We start from the raw sequence: 18,672 nt of genomic DNA on the forward strand, positions 1-18,672 counted from the left end.
GTTTTTCAGGTATCTAAAAAGGTGTCACAAGGAGGAGGGAGAAAATTTGTTCTCCTTGGCCTCTGATGATAAGTCAAGAAGCAATGGGCTTAAACTGCAGTAAAGGAGGTTTGGGTTGGACATTAGGAAAAACTTCCTAACTGTCAGCATGGTTATACACTGGAATAAGTTGCCCGGGGAGGTTGTGGAACCTCCATCTCTGTAGATATTTAAGAGCAGATTGGAGAGAGATCTATTGGGGATCGTCTAGACAGTACTGGGTCCTGCCATGATGGCAGAGGAGTGGACTCGACCTCTCGAGGTCCCTTCCAGTTCTAGTGTTCTATAATTCTATGATTCTAAGAGCTAGATAGATTCGTGGAGGTTATGTCCACCAATGGTTCTTAGCCAGGGTGGGTAGGAATGGAGTCCCTAGCCTCTGTTTGTCTGGAAATGGGTGACAGGGAAGGGATCAAATGAGGATTACCTGTTGTGTTCCTTCCCTCTGGGGTATCTGGTATTGGCCACTGTCAGCAGACAGGATACTGGGCTAGATGGACCCTTGGTCCGACCCAGTATGGCCATTCTTATATTCTTATGTTCTTAGTGTACTTTCAAATGGGGTAACTGGTGCTCTGGCTGTATTTCAACATATAATGGATTCACTACCTATTGGATGAAGCACTAATTCCAGATAGGAATAGGGAATATTTTTGCAATTAGCTTTAGCATAGCTTCAGCAACACCGTTCTGTTTTCATTAAGTTCCTGTGTCCCTCTCTCCCTCAAGGGATCTTTAGCAAAATAGGCAAGATTTCAGGCAATCCCTCAAAGTATATATCAATGTTCAATTATAAGGTTGCTGTCATACTATGAGACTTAGCACAGACACCTCTATACTGTACTTATGGCAACAGATTTCTTAAACTCCCAAACAAAATGTACCCAGTTTATATGTAGAGTAATAGGTGGCAGTAAATCAAACTCATATTTTATTTGGTGACTACCAAAGCCAGATAGATACGGCTAGCTTTGTTGATTGATGAGTCAAGTTCTTCAGTTAGAGGATTTAGGGATCATGATTGATCCAGCTCCCACTGAAATCAATAGAAAAGACTGAGAATCAACTTCCACTGATGTTATCTTTTTACTAAAATGTGTCTGCAATAGCCTGCAACAGGGGGTGGGGAACTTTTTTGGGGTCGGGGGCCATTGACCCACATTAAAATCAGTCAGGGGCCACACACAAGTAAAAAGCAAAAAAAAAAAAAAAAAACCCACAAAACCCTCACTGACGTGGCCCCTGACTGACAAGGAGAAAGACCTTCACATTTCCCTCACACACCAGAGCCTAGAAGGACCCAGGCTAATAGTTTTTGTGGACCAGCAGGGGAGCTGGAGTGTGCCCTGAGCCTCAGGAGCCAGATCCAGGCAAACCTGGGACTGCATCTAAGCCCCCAAGCCTTAAGTTCTCCACCCCTGGCCTACAGACTAGTAGTGGCTACACTGTGTGCTAGACAGGAGGGCAAAATAATCTTTTCACCATATACAGGGATTGAGCATCATTGCCATGTCCTCAGGTAAGTGTGAAGGTGCTGCAAGACAAAAAAAGGAACCAAACTACTTTCACCTTCGAAAAACTCGCGTTCAAAAAAGCAATCGGAAGATATGCAAATTAGCACCACATTTGCATATCTCCTTTCGGGGGGGGGGGGAAGTAGTCTAGACGTAGCCATAAGGAACACTTTGGGAAAGAGGCCAGGATCACCCAATACTTTAGTCCTTTAAGTACATTAGGAAGGGGAGGCGGATTAAATATGTGTGTAATTTAGGAGTTGATATGTTGAGCTATAGTGTTCCACAGCACGGGGTTTCAGTACTTAGGACAGGGTCTCCATGTGCTAAATAGAGCTGGAAAGCACACACAGCAGCTCCTACTAATGTCAATGGGAGCTGGTAGGTATTTGGCACTTGTGGAAATCAAGACACTTATTTAGATGTCTAAATGGATGTAGGTGCATATCTTTGAAAATCTTGGCCCATGTCATTTCAGAGATATGCATTATAGAGAAAGCGAGAGTGCCACCTTCTCACAAAGCAATTGGCTTTGCCTAAACTTAGTCTAGTGTCCCTGGAAATGGATGAATTGAGTGTATGTGGGTGCCCTCTCTCCTCTCCCTCCTTAGCAGATAGGCTAGGTGATTGCTTACATGATGACAAAAGTGGATGTATCTGCTGCCTGTTAAAATGCTGCAACGTGTATTATTATCCTCTCTTTTCTTTTCCCCTCTCAGGATGTCAGGCTTAATGACAAATGAAGGAAAACCCTGAAGGAAGGTATTAGTCTGTGGCAGCAGAGATAAAAACAAATAATTGATTAAGAGGGATTTGCAAGTAAATGTTTGTCTTCCTTTCACCAAGTACATCTGCCTGAGGCTGGCTTGCTGCCTGAGACTGAGGCATGTAGGAACAGGCACTCTTCCTCTGGGGAGCGGCAGGCACAAGTGGGATAGCTGAGCTGTTTGGAGGCCTGGAAAGGGAAAAAAAACTCTGCTTTGTTCACTATGATTTGCAGTTTGGCTTTTTCAGCATTCTGATTGTTACAGAGGGATTGCAATGTGTATGTTGTGTTGTATCTTGCTGATGCTGATGCTGATGCTGACTGTCTATAAAGGGTATGACTTTATGTATTTATAAGTTGTATTAACAGACCTCTGGAGAAAAGCCTGTTAGCCCTCTAAGATGCAAAGCAGGCTGGGATTACCTGCTAGTAGCTGAGTAACACTCACTGTCTTCATCAGTGCAGGACTAGGATCTTTAGGGGAAGAGCTCAGAGAGCTTTTGCATCAAAGGAGACAAGAAACACTCGCTCCTGGAGCCCAGAACAGTCTTGATCTTGGAGCTTTTTTATATTAACTTGATTTGTTATGGACATTGGGCTGTCAGTACCATCCTCTGTAGCGAAATGGGATTTCCTCTTTCATGTGCACATCACACCCAAGAATCAATGCAGCCCCTTCTTTTCGGGAAGGATGTAGTTTAACTTTTGAAAGTGGAAGCCTAATGAAGCAGAAACTCTACTTTTCTTCAAGTAGTAACGTAGTTTTAGATTGACTTTGTAAGACTCAAAAAATCTTTACATTGTGGTCTACTGCTGCAAGCTCTTAGTGGAGACATGCCACTGCAGCAAATGTGACTTTCACCGCTATGGTTTAACCCATTTTGAAACCAGTAGGAACCAGTGTGCATCACAGTTTGTACCAGATGCAGTTATATGGGTTTGCTATACCAGTGCAAAAAAAGAAATCTAATGTGAGAATCACAAATATATTTAGGCACTTAACTCTCACTGCTAATTGTATATAAAACATCAGTCACATGTGGGGGATATTATAAGTAGTTACTTTGTAGCCAGGAACTGGGTAGAGTTAAATGTGGGGACAGATTCTGATCTCTGTTGCACTGATGAAAATCTGAGGTAATTCCATTCATTCAAAGGAGTTAATCAGGATTACATCAGTGTAATTGACATCAGAATGCTGCCGATAATTGGGCCATTGAATCCAAAAGAACTGTTAATCATTAAAATGTTATATTTTCATTGAAGGCTAAATAAAACAAACAAATATGGGTCTGAACCTTCTTCATTTGAAGTCAATGGTGATATTTGGTGTCTTCAGTGAGGGCAAAATCAAGTGAGTTGTGGTATTTTTACAATAATATACATGTGTATGTTTGTTATTAGGGTAATTCATATCTACATATAATTGTATTTTAAAGAATGCCCATCACTGCCTAATATACTCTCCCCATAAACTAAAGACTTCTACATTTAGCAGCACCAGGGATATCTCTCCAGTCACCCAAGATTTCTGCAGTTAGCAGCACCAGGGATCTAAGGAAATCTGCTGCCCTAGTCTGGTCACAGATTCATGAGCTGTATTAATAGATAGGATTAGCAAATAAGAACAGGTCAGAGGCCTGCAAAGCTCTTTCTTGTCTCTTGAGATTTCCCTGTTTAATTTCAGTCTCAGTGCACAGCTTCCTAGAATGCAAGGAGCAGAAGTTTAAGACACCCAGAGACATTTTCTTTTACTTGGCATTTGGGACTAACCAGAAGGGTAGGGAGAGGGAAAGGGCAAATTCTGGGTCACGGGCTTTGCCTGAAAATGTCTCTCCAGTTTTCTCCACAGGCACCATGGAGGAACAACAACATCACCTTTCTGAACAAAGAAGCTCCTGTCTCAGAACAAGGAGAGACTATTATAGGCTTCTATCTACTGGCCTTAGGTATGTACTATCTCTCTGAATAGCTTATGAAATGAAACTCCTTTTTCAGTGTGTAATAAATTTCAAAGGGATTCCCATGGTGTTCATCCACAAAGGAACAGGATGTCATAAATTGAAACTTTTTCTTCAGACAGTTCTTTTAAATATAGCTAGTTTATTTTAGTTTATTTTAAATGCAAACATTTGTATTGAGGGCATAAGGATATGGCGTTATAGTCCAAGCTACTCCTTTAACTAAGGTTCACTTGAGATGTGAGAACAAAATATCTTGTACAGAAAAACATGATATTTCTTTGTTTTTCTCAAAAGGTCTCGATGGCATTCACTTGGGCTATGTCTACACTACCCAGGTTATTTCAAAATAAGTTTATTCCTCTTCACAAGCAGGAGTTGTTATTTTGAAATAACAAGCCCATTATTTCAAAGTAATGGGTTTGGGTAGTGTGGACGCTCACCTTGTTATTTCAAAATAAGGGGAATTATTTTGAAATAACTTGCCAATGTAGATATGCCCTTAGTGTTCTGTGGTTCTAGTTTCTGTTTACTGAAGTTTGTATTCCATTTGTGTTCAACAAATTGTTCTCTTTCTAAAATTAATTCATTTAGTTCAATAATTGTAGAATTCTATTTTAAATTTGTTGACATTCTTCCATCTAATATTTTATATATGCCTAAAGGAAACTTTCTTGATTTGAGTCTATTAAAGATACCTTTAAGAGCTAAATTATTACTCACTAAGGGTACATCTACAGAGAGAAGCTATTTCGGGATATCGGAAGTATCCTGAAATAGCTACTCCTTGTCTATTGAAGCAGCTTGTTATTTTGAAATAGATTTCAAAATAATGGGTGGCTTATTCCAATGTCCTGGTAATCCTTGTTCCACGACGGTTAAGGAGAATTTTGGAATAATGCATTATTTTGAAATTTGGCGCTGTGTAGACATAAGCTAATTTGAAATACAATCAGTATAAGCTACTTATAGCACAAATAATACAACAACATGTATACATGTCTAAAAGCTTGATATTCAGATTACCTTGCAAGATCACTATTATAAACTCATAGTAAAAGTGTTTTAAAACGTAACTTCATATTAACTCACCTTGTTCCTAAGGCATTTTGTATTAAGTATTGTATTGTAATTTTCAGCAAATTCAGTGCAGGATGATGGTGAATTACTGTATCTGTTGTTCTATAGGCAGACTTTATAACATTTCAAAAAATGTAGATGTACCAACTGACAAAAAAAGTCAAAAAACATCCCTTTATTATTCTGACTTCATATGAAAAATATCAAAAAGTAACTGTTTTCCAGAGAATAATTCAGAACCACTTCTTAGCTTTATATTGAATGTATCTATCAATATACGATAAAGAAATGAAGCTGCATATAACAGACATTGTGCATATTGAGAATTCCATAGCCATGTAAATAGAAATAGTTCCTGGATATAACTATTGAGAATCTTGTGAATTAATCACACTCTATAATTGTTCTTTTTCTAAGCTTATCATGTATACTCCCACTCTTCAGTGCTAACAGTAGCTGCAAACCACTACCTGATATTTGTAAAGCCCTGATGAAGAGTCTTTAAATCTTTTCCTCATATCTGTACAAGAGTAATGTCTTTAAAATGAAACTAGCAGCCATAATGCAGTTGGAGTAAGGAATACGACAGTCCAGAAAAAATAGCAGCCACTTTATTAGGAAGCTGAATAAAAATAATGTGGTTGAGAGGAAGTAGAGATATTCTGATTTATCACAGATCAGCATGCACACGTGCATACCCATGCACACAGCAGCCTAGACAATCAGCACATATACAGTAGTGCAGGCACCACCAGCACAATCAAGTACTGAATGAGCCACACTAGAAAGCACTCTCAATTAGGGCTTGATAGACGTCAATGACAAAACACACATTGACTTCAGTGGTTCAAGATCAGGTCTTAACTGATTAGCCCCGCTGTGAATGGGATACTGTGATTACTTAATACCTACCAGACTCCTTCCCAGCACATTGGCGCTGCAGGTTGCACTAAAGAAATAAAAATGATACAATGAAAATAGCAGTAGAGTTTTCCCTGTCTTTTACATATATCATCTTTTTGGAAATTTCTAGATATGCTTATAGCTAGTTTACACACTAGGGAAAATTCATCCTTATTGTAACTTCACTGTGAACCTGAAGACTCAGGTACACTCTCAGTGTTAGCTTTTTCCATCAATAACACAAATCAAAGTGTATTTGCTACGGAAGTTAACAATTGCCCAAATTTACATTGTCCCTACTGATCCTGTAGTCCATATCAAAGTCTTTCAAATGATTAGCTAGTAGAGACAGATAATCATTTTTCATTCAAAATATTTTAAATAAAAAAACGTCTTTTTTTTGTTAAAACAGAGATTTCTGAGATAAATGTCAATTTCTGACTTTTGGGGAGGAAAGGTGAGGAGGTATCCATAGAACAGAACATTTCCTTTGTTTTTAGGATTGCTGAGAACCAAATAAAAGGCTGGTTTTCAGGTTTAGGGCTTTTCAGTCAAAACCTGGAAATATGTGAAGGTAAATTTTGGATCAAATTTTTAAAATATATAATCTGTTTCTCTTTATTCCCATACAAAATTTGTTTCCTGACCAGATCTACTAACTAGCTTCTTATCCATATGCATATTTATATATTTTTATATTTCCAGTGTACTTCTACTATATATATTACTAGCATATTTACCCAGCATTGTTCAGGGCAGGAGGCTGGAGGTGAGTGGGGAGCTTAAGGCGTTGCCCCAAGATTCATAACAGAGCTGCTTGCTCTTCCCCTTCCTGTCCCTGTCAGGGAGTGAGGACGAAGTGCACAGCTCATCTGCCCCTTGTGCTCCCCAACCAGAGTTTGGAATGAAGCAAACTGTGAACTTTCCCTTCACTCCATGATGAAGGGAGACAGCCCGCAATGTTCCCATACAAATCTGGGTGGGGAGCAGACCAAATTTGGTGGGCATAGCTCTTACTGTTTAGGCAGAGTTCTTGAACAAATAGATACACACGCACAGACTAATTCTCTCAAATATAGAGTAGATAGGATCAAATTTTTTCATGTTCATTTGAAATTAGAGGCACAAATCAACACACTAAAGTCAAACACTCCCAGGCTTTGAATTCAGATCTATACTTCATCTAATATCTTGCTTTAAGGCCTAACCTGTATTGTAACCAAATTTCTCTATTCCTTTTTGCCAAATTTCTGTACTCTTTTAAAATGGAGTCCTAATATTACTGAGTGTTCAAATATAGCAGCAAAAATTTCCATGTTTGTTAGCTCTCAATTGCTCTACAGAAGATACTCTGTGTTTATAAGCAGAAAAGTGTCATAATTGCCCACCCTAAGGCTTAACCTGTGGTCTAAAAGTCAAACTGCATTAATTCCAGCTCAGGTATAATCACCACTCTCTCTCTCTCTCTCTGGGGATCCCTGAAATCGAGTAAGATTTCCCCTTGGAAACCTATAATGGATGAGAACAAAGATGAGAAATTAGGCCATGCACATTAGGTCTCTGTCTCCATCGGGCCCAGGCATGCTCCTTACGTTGGGGTCTCTGATCTTCTTCATGAACACAACACTTGATCTCAAAGTGTCAGGACCATTCTTGATGGTAGTCCTCCAGGTTACCCAATCTTCCACCTGTCTCTTCTAGGGGTTAGCGTCAATGTCACACTTTTCCAAGGTGTTCTTAAGGATGTCTCTGTAGCGCTTCCTCTGCCCATCAAAAAACTTCACCCTGGTCCTCAGCTGAGCGTAGAAAATCTGTTTAGGCAAACGTGTGTCAGGAAACCTGACCATGTGACCAGACCATCGTAGCTGCCTGCGGGCAATTATTGCCTCAGTGCTGCAGGAATCAGTCTCTGCAAGGACACTAATGTTAGTCTGTCTATCCTGCTCCGTGATGCTCAATATTCTCTTCAGGTACCCTTGGTGGAATTTCCCCAGATCTTTAACACAACATCTAAAGGGAGTCCAGGCTTCAGCTCCGTACAGCAATGTTGGGATGTCTACAGCATTGTAGACATCAATCTTCATCTGTGTCTTGATGTCACGGTCATCCAAGACTCGCCTCTGTAAACGTCCATGTGCCGCACTTTCACTGGAGATTCAGTGGTGGATTGTATGATCATTGTCCAGCAATTACCAGTAAAACCTACCCAACTGGTATGTGTGGGAGGTGTTGCTCAAGTGCAACTGATGTATACGATTTTGCATTTGAAATTTAACATAATCAACAGAATGTATAATTAACAACCAGGAGAGAGAGACTGCCTCACTTTCCCATAGCTTTTTTGACTTTGTTCTGCAATGCTAAAAGTAGTATTTATGAGTCTCAAGGGGGTAGCTGTGTTGGTCTGTAACTTTCAAGAAACAACAAGTAGCCCTGTAGCCTCACACACACACACACACACACACACACACACACAAATATATATATATATATATATATACACACACACACACACACAGTATCATGAGCTTTCATGGGCAAACCCCACTTTCTCAATTTCACCAAAAGAGGGTATCAAGTTAGTGTGACAGGTTTTATTTCCATAAACCCTTGTTAATTTGCATGAATTACATTCTTATTGATCAAGTAATTAAATTCTAGATTCTTATTAATCAAGTCCCATATCACTGCTCCATTGTCTTCCCTGGGATCAATGTCAGGCTTATAATTTCCAGAGTCATTGTGTTTTACCTTTTAAAAAAACAAAATAACATTAGCCGTCTTCCAGCCTTTTGGAACTTCTTAAGTGCTCCAAAACTTATTGAAAATCATTATTTATAATCCAGTCAGCTCCTCAGCCATCTCCTTTAAGTAAGTTACTCCTCAGCCGTCTCGTGGACGTAAGTTATCTTAACCTGCTTATTTAAAAATGTCTCACATAGCTTCTGTCAAAAAGATAGAGATGCAGCCGTGTTAGTCTGGTCTAGCTGAAACAAAAGACAGAACTATGTAGCACTTTAAAGTCCTTAAAGTGCTACGTAATTCTGTCTTTTGTTTTAGCTTCTGTCAAAAACCCTCCTGAGATACTGGCCATAGATTTCTCATTATATGTTTTTGCTTTCCTTATCAGTTTTCTGTAGTTCCTAACTTCTGATCAATATTGATTATTAGCAAATTCCTATTTATTTTCTTGTTCTCACCCAGTTTCTGATCTATTGCAGAACTTTGCCCCTCACTCCAGAACTGCTGGTTTTTTTTAAGTAGTGTCTTGTGAATGGCCTTTTGAAAGTTGTGATAAATTGTCAACTGGTTTTCCTTTATGTTCTATTTTATTGATAGGCCAAATGGGAATACATGTACCTCTTAGTAGTTCATGGAGCAGATGTTTCTTTCCAGGCTATTTCCTCAAATGTGATCTATCCTGATACATGTGCCATCTGCAAAGCAGTTGGGGTGAGGGGGGATGCCTCTCAATGTCACTGAAGGTGAAGCCATTGTTCTTCTTTTTTACTACATTGCATTTTGTCCTTTATTTCATCTTCTAAATTGTTTTGTAAACTAGACCACGTGTACTGGTTTGTACCATTTTAGCCTGTGACTTTAAAAAGGTACAATAGTGATGATACAGAGTTCAGTGTTGCAAGCTGAATGGCCTGGTAATGTATAAAATTTTAACAGATCCTTTATAGGGAGAATTCTTTCCTTGTTGTATGCAAAAATACCAGATGCCACTTGTTCATGGGGGAGGGGTGTCTAGGCTACAGGGGTTTTTCTAAAAAAGTGACCTTTTTTTGAAAAAATTTCACCTGAATCTACACTGCTGCCATGTTCTTTTGAAAAAAGGTGTTACTGAATGCAAACAGCGCTTTTTCGAAAGAGCATCCAGACTGCCAAGGTGCTCTCTTTCAAAAAAGCGGCTTTCTTTTTTGAAAATACTGGTTGCTGTCTAGACGATCTCTTTCAAATTGATTCAATTGCAAGCCACTTCATACATCTCAAGTGCTGGACACAGCAGAGAAAGTTTGTCTGCTTGCTTCTGTAAAATCAACTCCCCACTTGTGGCTGTGCCATACACAAGGCTGATCTGTAATTTCACACACCAAGAAGTGTCTGCATTTATTATAACATATCCCCATTATATTCAGACACACTATCAAGCTCCAGATGTAAGATTGCTCTATCGTTTCAAATCTGAGAAAGGTCTGTGTTTCTTCATGGGAAGAGATCCCTTCCTCTCTCTCTGGGTATGTCTACACTACAAAGTTAGTTCGAACTAACTTTCATAGGCGCTACACTAGCGCTCCGTTAGTTCGAATTTAATTCGAACTAACGGAGCGCTTAGTTCGAACTAGGTAATCCTCATTCCACAAGGATTAAGCCTAGTTCGAACTAGCTAGTTCGAATTAAGGGGTGTGTAGCCCCTTAATTCGAACTAGTGGGAGGCTAGCCCTCCCCAGGTTTCCCTGGTGGCCACTCTGGCCAACATCAGGGAAACTCTACTGCCCCCCTCCCGGCCCCGGACCCCTTAAAGGGGCATGGGCTGGCTACGGTGCCCGTGCCAGGTGCAAGCCTGCCAGCACCCAGCCAGCAGACCCGGCACCTGGCACGGATCGAGCCACCCACCCAATGCCCCCCAGCCCTCCCCCTCTTCCCGGGACCAGGCTGGCGGCTCCCGGGAGCTTGCCCGGGACCGCAAGAGGCGGGCACCCGCCTGGGCTAGTGCGGACATCGTGGACCTCGTCCACGATCTCCGCACTAGGCACAGGAAAGTGGCCAGCTTGGGCAGGATAGCTGCCAGCCTGGCCACTCAGGAGCAGGTGTGCAAGAGAATCAAGGGGGTCCACTGAGACCCCCGACCCTGAGCCCTGAGCTTACAATGGCTGTACTGGGTCAGACCAAAGGTCCATGTATCCCAGTAGCCTGTCTGCCGACAGCGGCCAACCTTAGGGACCCTGGAGGGGATGGACCGAAGACAGTGACCAAGCCATTTGTCTCGTGCCATCCCTCTCCAGCCTTCCACAAACCTTGGGTAGGGACACCACTCCTACCCCCTGGCTAATACCACTCTATGGACCCAACCTCCATGACTTGATCTCACTTCCCTTTAAACTCTGTTCCAGTTCTAGCCTTCACAGCCTCCTGCAGCAAGGAGTTCCACAGGTTGACTCTTTGCTTTGTGAAGAAGAACTTTCTGTTACTAGTTTGAAGCCTGCTACCCATTCCTTTCCTTTGGTGTCCTCTAGTCTTTCTTTATGGGAACTAATGAAGAACTTTTCTGTATGCACCGTCTCCACCCAACTCCTGCTTTTAGAGACCTCTATCCTGTCCCCCCTCCATCTCCTCTTTTCTAAGCTGAAAAGTCCCAGTCTCTTTAGCCTCTCTTCATATGGGACCTGTTCCCAACCCCTGATCATTTTAGTTGCCCTCCCCTCTCCCAGCCTCTCTCTTCCCCTCTCCCACCTCCTTTTCCCAGTCTCCCCCAGTTTTGTTCAATAAAGACAGATTCCATTTTGGAAGACACGTTATCTTTATTTTGTACATCAAGAAGAGGGGCTAGGGAAGGGTAAGTGGAAGGAGGTGAGGGAGGAATGGGGTACGAGCCCCCGATGGGGAGGACTGGGCTGGCTCTGCAGGCTTCTGGGGGTGGAAGCTCTCCTGCAGCCCCCCAGTTGCCCCGTCTCCCCAGATGGCAGCCTGCGGCAAGTGCAGCCGGGCTGATGGCGGAGTGCTGTGATGTGCCCAGTGTGGGCACTCAGGGCACTCCAAGCCAGGACTGCTTTGCAAGCGGGGCACCCCTGAGAAATGTCTGTCCGGGGTGGGGGTCGGGACCCTTTAAGCGCAGCCCTCGGCTAGCCTGAGACAGCATCTCCACGCTCTAAGTCCTCCTCTGATGCCCTGCCGGCACTGCTTCCGGCCATCCTTAACCCCGCTTCAGGGTCCACTTAATGTGGACGCGCTAGTTCGAATTAGCAAAACGCTAATTCGAACTAGTTTTTAGTTCTAGATGTGTTAGTTCGAATTAGCTTAGTTCGAATTAACTAATTCGAACTAAGTTAGTTCGAATTAGCGCTGTAGTGTAGACATACCCTCTCTCATTTAACTTATCTTTTAACTGAAAACTCTCCTCTTTCTCTGTGCTACATAGTTCTGCATATTGCCAGCAAATGCATTGTGTGCAAATGAAATTTACATCTCGATAGATTTTAAGGGAAACCCACACATCCTATACAGTGCTTTGGCAGCCTTTTAATATAGGCTTTCAGACTTTATGACCCACTGTTCTTGTGCATCTCTTCTGTAAAATTTAAGCATTCCCTATGAATTTGTATCTATACTGAAATATTTTGTTACAAATCAAGAGCCAAATTCTACTCTAGTAATGTTATGTTAAGTCCAAAGTAATTCTATTGACTTAAACCTGATCTGCAACTACCCAGTGTTTTGGTGAACTCTGTGCTATTGTAGAAGATACTTGATAAATTTCCCCCTTGTAGGTTGAGGGCCCAAAATGGGTAGCATTTTTTTCCTGATCACTCATTATCTTTTGGATCACAGTAATGCGAAATCTTTTTTGCCTCATGAATGCCTTCCAAATTAACTTGTCCTGACTATAAACTGCTCGTGCCATTAGTGGGATTTCATAATTAACACTGCAGAGCTAGACAGATTTTTACAAGCCTTTAGGAAGATAGACTGTCCCCTCATGTCCTTAATGTATTGATTCCCTACTTTGGGGGTGATTAGTGAGACTATTCAGGGATATTCTATAGCACCCTCTGCCCAAAAATTTCTCCAGAGCTCCATTTACCATTAAGCCTCCTAATAGGCAGATGGTTCCCATCTGCAGGCTGAATCTAGTGTTGCTAGGTTTGATAAATCCTCCTTTGGAACCTGTGTAAGCACTCTCACAAGTTTTTAACCCTGGAGACTGTTTCAAATAGCAAGTGCCTGTGCTTTAGGGTTTATCTGCATGGGAAGTTAAAAGAAAGGTAACTGAATTAACTAAAACAAAAGACAGGACTATGTAGCACTTTAAAGACTAACAAGATGGTTTATTAGGTGATGAGCTTTCGTGGGCCAGACCCAAAGCTCATCACCTAATAAACCATCTTGTTAGTCTTTAAAGTGCTACATAGTCCTGTCTTTTGTTTCAGCTACACCAGACTAACAAGGCTACTTTTCTATCACTATTCTGAATTAACTAAAAGTGTGAATTTGATGTGGATTAGTTAAACCGCATTAAACCTCTACTTGAACACCTACATTCAGTGTAAAGGTGGTCTTAATTTGGTTTAGTCTAATTTGCATCCAAAGTGAATTAAATTAAAGAAAATTATGGACAATTTAATTCCAATTAATAGCATCTGCACAAAGATTGAATGCAGTTTAACGAACCCACTTCAAATTCACACCTGTACCATCAGCTGACAACATACCATGTACTCAGGGCCGGCTCTAGGAACCAGCAAATCAAGCACATGCTTGGGGTGATACATTTCCAGAGGCGGCATTTCCAGATAAGCAGCTACCCCCGGCAATGCCTGGCTCCGCCCCGGCCCGCCCACCGATTTTAAAGGGCAGCGGGAGACGCCACTACCCACTGCGTAGCACTGGCACCATGCATGCCTGGAGCCTGCTGGCCGCCCTCTGCCTCCTGCTGCTGCCTGGCTCCGCCACCTACTTTGGGTCAGCCCTGCTCGTGGGGGACAGGGGCAGGTTTGTGGGGGGATGGCCCTGGTGCAGGAAGTGCAGTCTCCCCTCCGGCCAGGGCCATGGTGGCTGCAGGGGGGCTGGGCACCCGCCGGGGCCCCTGCGTCCTGGGTATGGCCACACGGAACGTGCTGGACGAGGCCCTGCAGGCGCTGGAGAAGCTGCAGGTACTGGTGGAGCAGCCGGGCCTAGGGCTGAGGAACAGCCCCCGCACCTGCCCTAGCTCCTGCTCCAGACACGCCAGCACCTGCTTTTGAATTTTTATACGATTTTTATATGATATTAGAAATATTAAAAATCGGTTTTCTAAAGAAGACCTCATGAAGCACTGCCAGGACCTACATTTAGCACTCAGAACTGATAACGCTGCTGACATTGATGGAGTAGAATTGTATGATGAATTAATAGCTTTATCTGAGCTAATAAGTCCTAAAACTTCTCATCTAAAAGTATTAGAATTTATAGCAATAATGATTTTTTCACTCCAAACACTGCTATAGCATTATGCATTCTTTTAACATTACCAGTATCAGTGGTTTCTGATGAGCGCAGTTTCTCAAAACTGAAATTACAAAAAAATTATTTGAGGTCCACCATGTCTCAAAATCGTTTGACAGGGCTCGCATTAATTTCAATTGAAAGTACCATTGCAAAAAAAATTAGATTTTACTGAATTATTAAAAGGCTACACAAGTATAAAAACCAGAAAAATTCAGTTCATATAAAGTCTTTGAATTTATGAGAAACTGGGCGCACCGGAAGACACTGACTTTTTCATTACAGTGTATAGTTGAACCCAAATTGTTTGTAATAGTGATTTTGTTAAAATTAATTGAGTACACTAGTAGGAAATTGTTTTATTTCACTAACTACACATTTTCTGTTTTCATTTTTTTAAATTTTATACAGTCAAAACAAAACAAAAACATTGCAAAGTGCAAACACGTGTAAAAGCCAACAAAAAAGGGGGAAGAGGAAAAAAATGTTTTGCTTGGGGCAGCAAAAAACCTACAGCGGTCCCTGACCATACTGTCCCTCGATGTACAGGCATCAAGCATTTACATACTTCTCTGTTTCCTGATTTGTTCTTGTTGTTTGTTTTTTAATTTGACTGTCATGGAATTTACTTTACTTTTCAGGATGGATGTCTTGGTTTGGAAACAGCATTGTGATTTTTGTACTATATAAGCAGAGAGCTGTCCTGCAGCCAACAGATTATCTCACGTTTAATCTGGCCATATCAGATGCTAGTGTTTCTGTGTTTGGTTATTCACGAGGGATCATTGAAATCTTCAATGTCTTTAGAGATGATGGATTTCTCATCACATCGATATGGACATGCCAGGTAGGAATGCATTCTGTGATGAAATATTGACTTAGGCAAAATAAGTAGTGCTATTTCTGCATGTGTGCTGTATATAAATAACCAGAGTTATGAGAGTGAAAATTAGTGATGAATGATTTTCCAATGGACTGTAGTTCTGATTTGTTTCAGAAATGCATCCAAATATGTAGGTGCTTGTCTAGCTAAACCAACCTTGGACCAGTTCACGGAAAGCCCTTTATACAATAGGTTCCTGATACTACACTTAAAGTTGTTCTGCTCCTTGCAGGAGAACGCCATAGATCCATTGGGTAATTGTTATTACTTGAATCACAGTAGTAGTGACTAGTGGCCTCAGCAAGGATCTGTGCCCTATTGTATTAGACACTGTTTACACATACAATGAAAATGTGATCCCTGCCCCAGAAAGCTAGCAATCAACGCATAACTTTTCCAATATCTTAGGAGGTATTCAAGAGGGTTTGCATATTACCACCCAATGCCTTTTGTTATTGTAAATATTTGTAAAACCCCATGTTTATATTGTTAATCTATTATCCTTTAATATGGTACAGTGCCAAGTTTACTGAGGAGGTTGGGTAGGAAGTGCTCCAGCTGCAACTTCATTTCCTAGATGTCTTTGTTCCCTTTCCAATCTGATATTTTGACTATGAGGTTGGTGTGGAAAAAAATCTTAACAATTATTGATGGTCTCTTTCTAGTAGTAACCATTGGTAAGATGTCCTTGCTGATTTTTAGAACTATCAGCAGCCTTCAACACCATTGGCCATGAGTTTTTATTTACTCACCCATGAGACTTTACTGGAGTGGCTGGAATAGCCCTTTTACAGTGTTTATTGTTCTCTGAGAGATGCCAAATAATGGTAATGAGTACCTTTCTTCTTCACATAGAGCTCTCAAACACAAGCTTCCATTTGCTCACAAAAATAGTGATGTATTTTGTGTGATGGCTGCCATTTTTTCCAGCTCAAGAGACCTCCAAAGTTAAAGCATGAGATAAAGATGGCAGTAACAGACTCGTCCTTTGGAAGAGAGATACACACAGTGTAACCAACGGGTTACAGATTTAATGGATTAGAATATGTGGTGGACACACGGCTCTTCATGTGCTTTTCACTGAACCCAGATACTGAAACCTCTTTGTTTTCACAATATCTAACAGAAGTACAAAGATAATTAGGAGCCTCTTGTTTTATACTCAGTCCACAGACGATGACTGAACATAAGAACATAAGAACGGCTGTACTGGGTCAGACCAAAGGTCCATCTAGCCAAGTAGCCTGTCTACCGACAGTGGCCAGCACCAGGTGCCCCAGAGAGGGTGGACCGAAGACAATGATCAAGCGATTTGTCTCCTGCCATCTCTCTCCAGCCTCTGACAAACAGAGGCCAAGGACCCCATTTTATCCCCTGGCTAAAGTTGTGAAGGCATGCTGTCCAGGAGGTATAATGGATCCATTGCTATTCTTGCATGTCCAGGCAACAGTCATTGCATTTAGTGATATTTTTTTCATTAGGCCTGGCACAGAGTTTTATGGTACTTTCTCTATCATGCTGCTCTTGTCGCAGTATCTGCACCTGTGTATCCTTGAACTACCAGAAACTGAGAGTGGAAGATAGTGCTGATTATTCCTTACACTCCCCTGGACGTTCTGGTATGGACCACTTTTGGAAACAGAATATTGGGCAGGATGCCAGAGACAAGATACAAGGACCATGATCCTACCCATTAGGGCAGTTTTTATGGCTGTTTTACTGCAGTGTGCTTGACTTTGGGGTACCCTTGAAAAACAGCTGGAAGCTTCAGTTTTGCACTATTAGAGGGGAGCAAGTTACATTCTCTTAGGAAAGTCATTAGGGTGTCCCCTCCATTTGGGAGACCAAGGATTCTAACATTGTCCGCTCAAGATTTAATTTTTAAGATTCTAGATTCTATTTTATTTAGCCATCATTTCACCACTATCAATAATGTTAGAAAGTTCTGCCTGTAGGCTCTGCTTTCCTCCATCTATCTGGGTATGTCTACACTACAGCGCTAATTCGAACTAACTTAGTTCGAATTAGTTAATTCGAACTAAGCTAATTCGAACTAACGCGTCTAGAACTAAAAACTAGTTCGAATTAGCGTTTTGCTAATTCGAACTAGCGCGTCCACACTGATTGGACGCAGGGGGGCATTTAAGGGCAGCTGAAACCGGTTCTGGCAGGGCATCAGGTCAGTAGTTGCTTTGTGTGGCTGCTGTCTGAGGCTATCTGAGGCTCGTGCTTAAAGGGACCCCCCCGGACAGCCGGTTCTCAGCTTTTCCTGCTTCCTTGCCAACCTCGCTGAGGGACAGCAAAGCGTTGGTCTCTGTGCCCGTCTGTGTCGGTGCTTCCCTTCGGGGGGGGCTGCCGCAGGTGGCAACATGGAGCCACAGCTCGCCCTGCACCTTCTGGTGCACTTTCTGGACTTGCTGCTGCAAGCCTGCCACCAATGGCTCGAGGCTGCCTGGCACCACCTGGTGAACGTCAGCCCCCTGCCTCTCCGCCTGGCCGCCCTGGGGGCTGTGGAGGAGCCGCGACGGCGCCCCGGCACCGGCGTGCCCCGCCGCGTCTGGCGTCTGGACACCAGCACCGACTGGTGGGACCGCATCGTCCTGGAGCGCTGGGAGGACCGACAGTGGACCCAGAACTTCAGGATGAGGAGGGACACCTTCCTGGAGCTCTGCGAGTGGCTCGCCCCTGCCCTGCAAAGAAGGGACACTCGCATGAGGCCCGCCATCCCCCTCTAGACGCGGGTGGCCATCGCCCTCTGGAAGCTCTCCACGCCAGACAGCTACCGATCCGTCGGGAACCAGTTCGGCGTGGGGAGATCCACTGTCGGAGCGGTGCTCATGCAGGTATGGCACTCGTCGGCCACCGAGCTGGGGGGGAGGGGGGCTGTGAGGAGGGGATGGGCCGCCCAAGGGACAAAGAGGGGGCGGGAGGAGGCGAAAGCGCCCCGCACCGGAGGGGTCGGGCTGTCCCGGCCGTACTACACGCCGCCAGGGGGGTTGCTTCCGGGAGTGGGGCGCGGGGCACCGCCAGAGCACGCACGCTCCCAGCCACCCGGGCGCCCCACTGATTGGCGCTTTGCTGTGTCTCTCTCCGCAGGTGGTCAAGGCCATCAACCGGGTGCTGCTCCGCAGGGTGGTCCGCCTCGCCGACCCGGACGCCGTCATCCGGGGATTCGGCGCCCTCGGCTTCCCCAACTGCGGGGGGGGGGCCATCGACGGGACGCACATCCCCATCCGTGCCCCAGAACACCAGGCGTCCCGGTACGTCAACAGAAAGGGGTACTTCTCCGTGATCCTGCAGGCCGTGTGTGACCACCGG

General features: G+C 43.1%; 1 protein-coding gene across 1 annotated transcript in view; it reads left to right on the forward strand.

The window, feature by feature from the left end:
• Positions 1-3,872: 3,872 nt before the first annotated feature.
• LOC102447773 (visual pigment-like receptor peropsin) overlaps positions 3,873-18,672 on the forward strand; it is a 54,219-nt gene continuing 39,419 nt past the window's right edge. The window contains exons 1-2 of the mRNA XM_006131291.5: positions 3,873-4,268; positions 15,113-15,318. Of these exons, the coding sequence (XP_006131353.1) occupies positions 4,148-4,268; positions 15,113-15,318 (327 nt within the window). The 5' untranslated portion in view covers positions 3,873-4,147. The remainder of the gene's footprint in view (positions 4,269-15,112; positions 15,319-18,672) is intronic.

Source organism: Pelodiscus sinensis, chromosome 3 (genome assembly GCF_052426305.1).
Source record: "Pelodiscus sinensis isolate ZL-2025 chromosome 3, ASM5242630v1, whole genome shotgun sequence".
Lineage (NCBI taxonomy): Eukaryota > Metazoa > Chordata > Testudines > Trionychidae > Pelodiscus > Pelodiscus sinensis.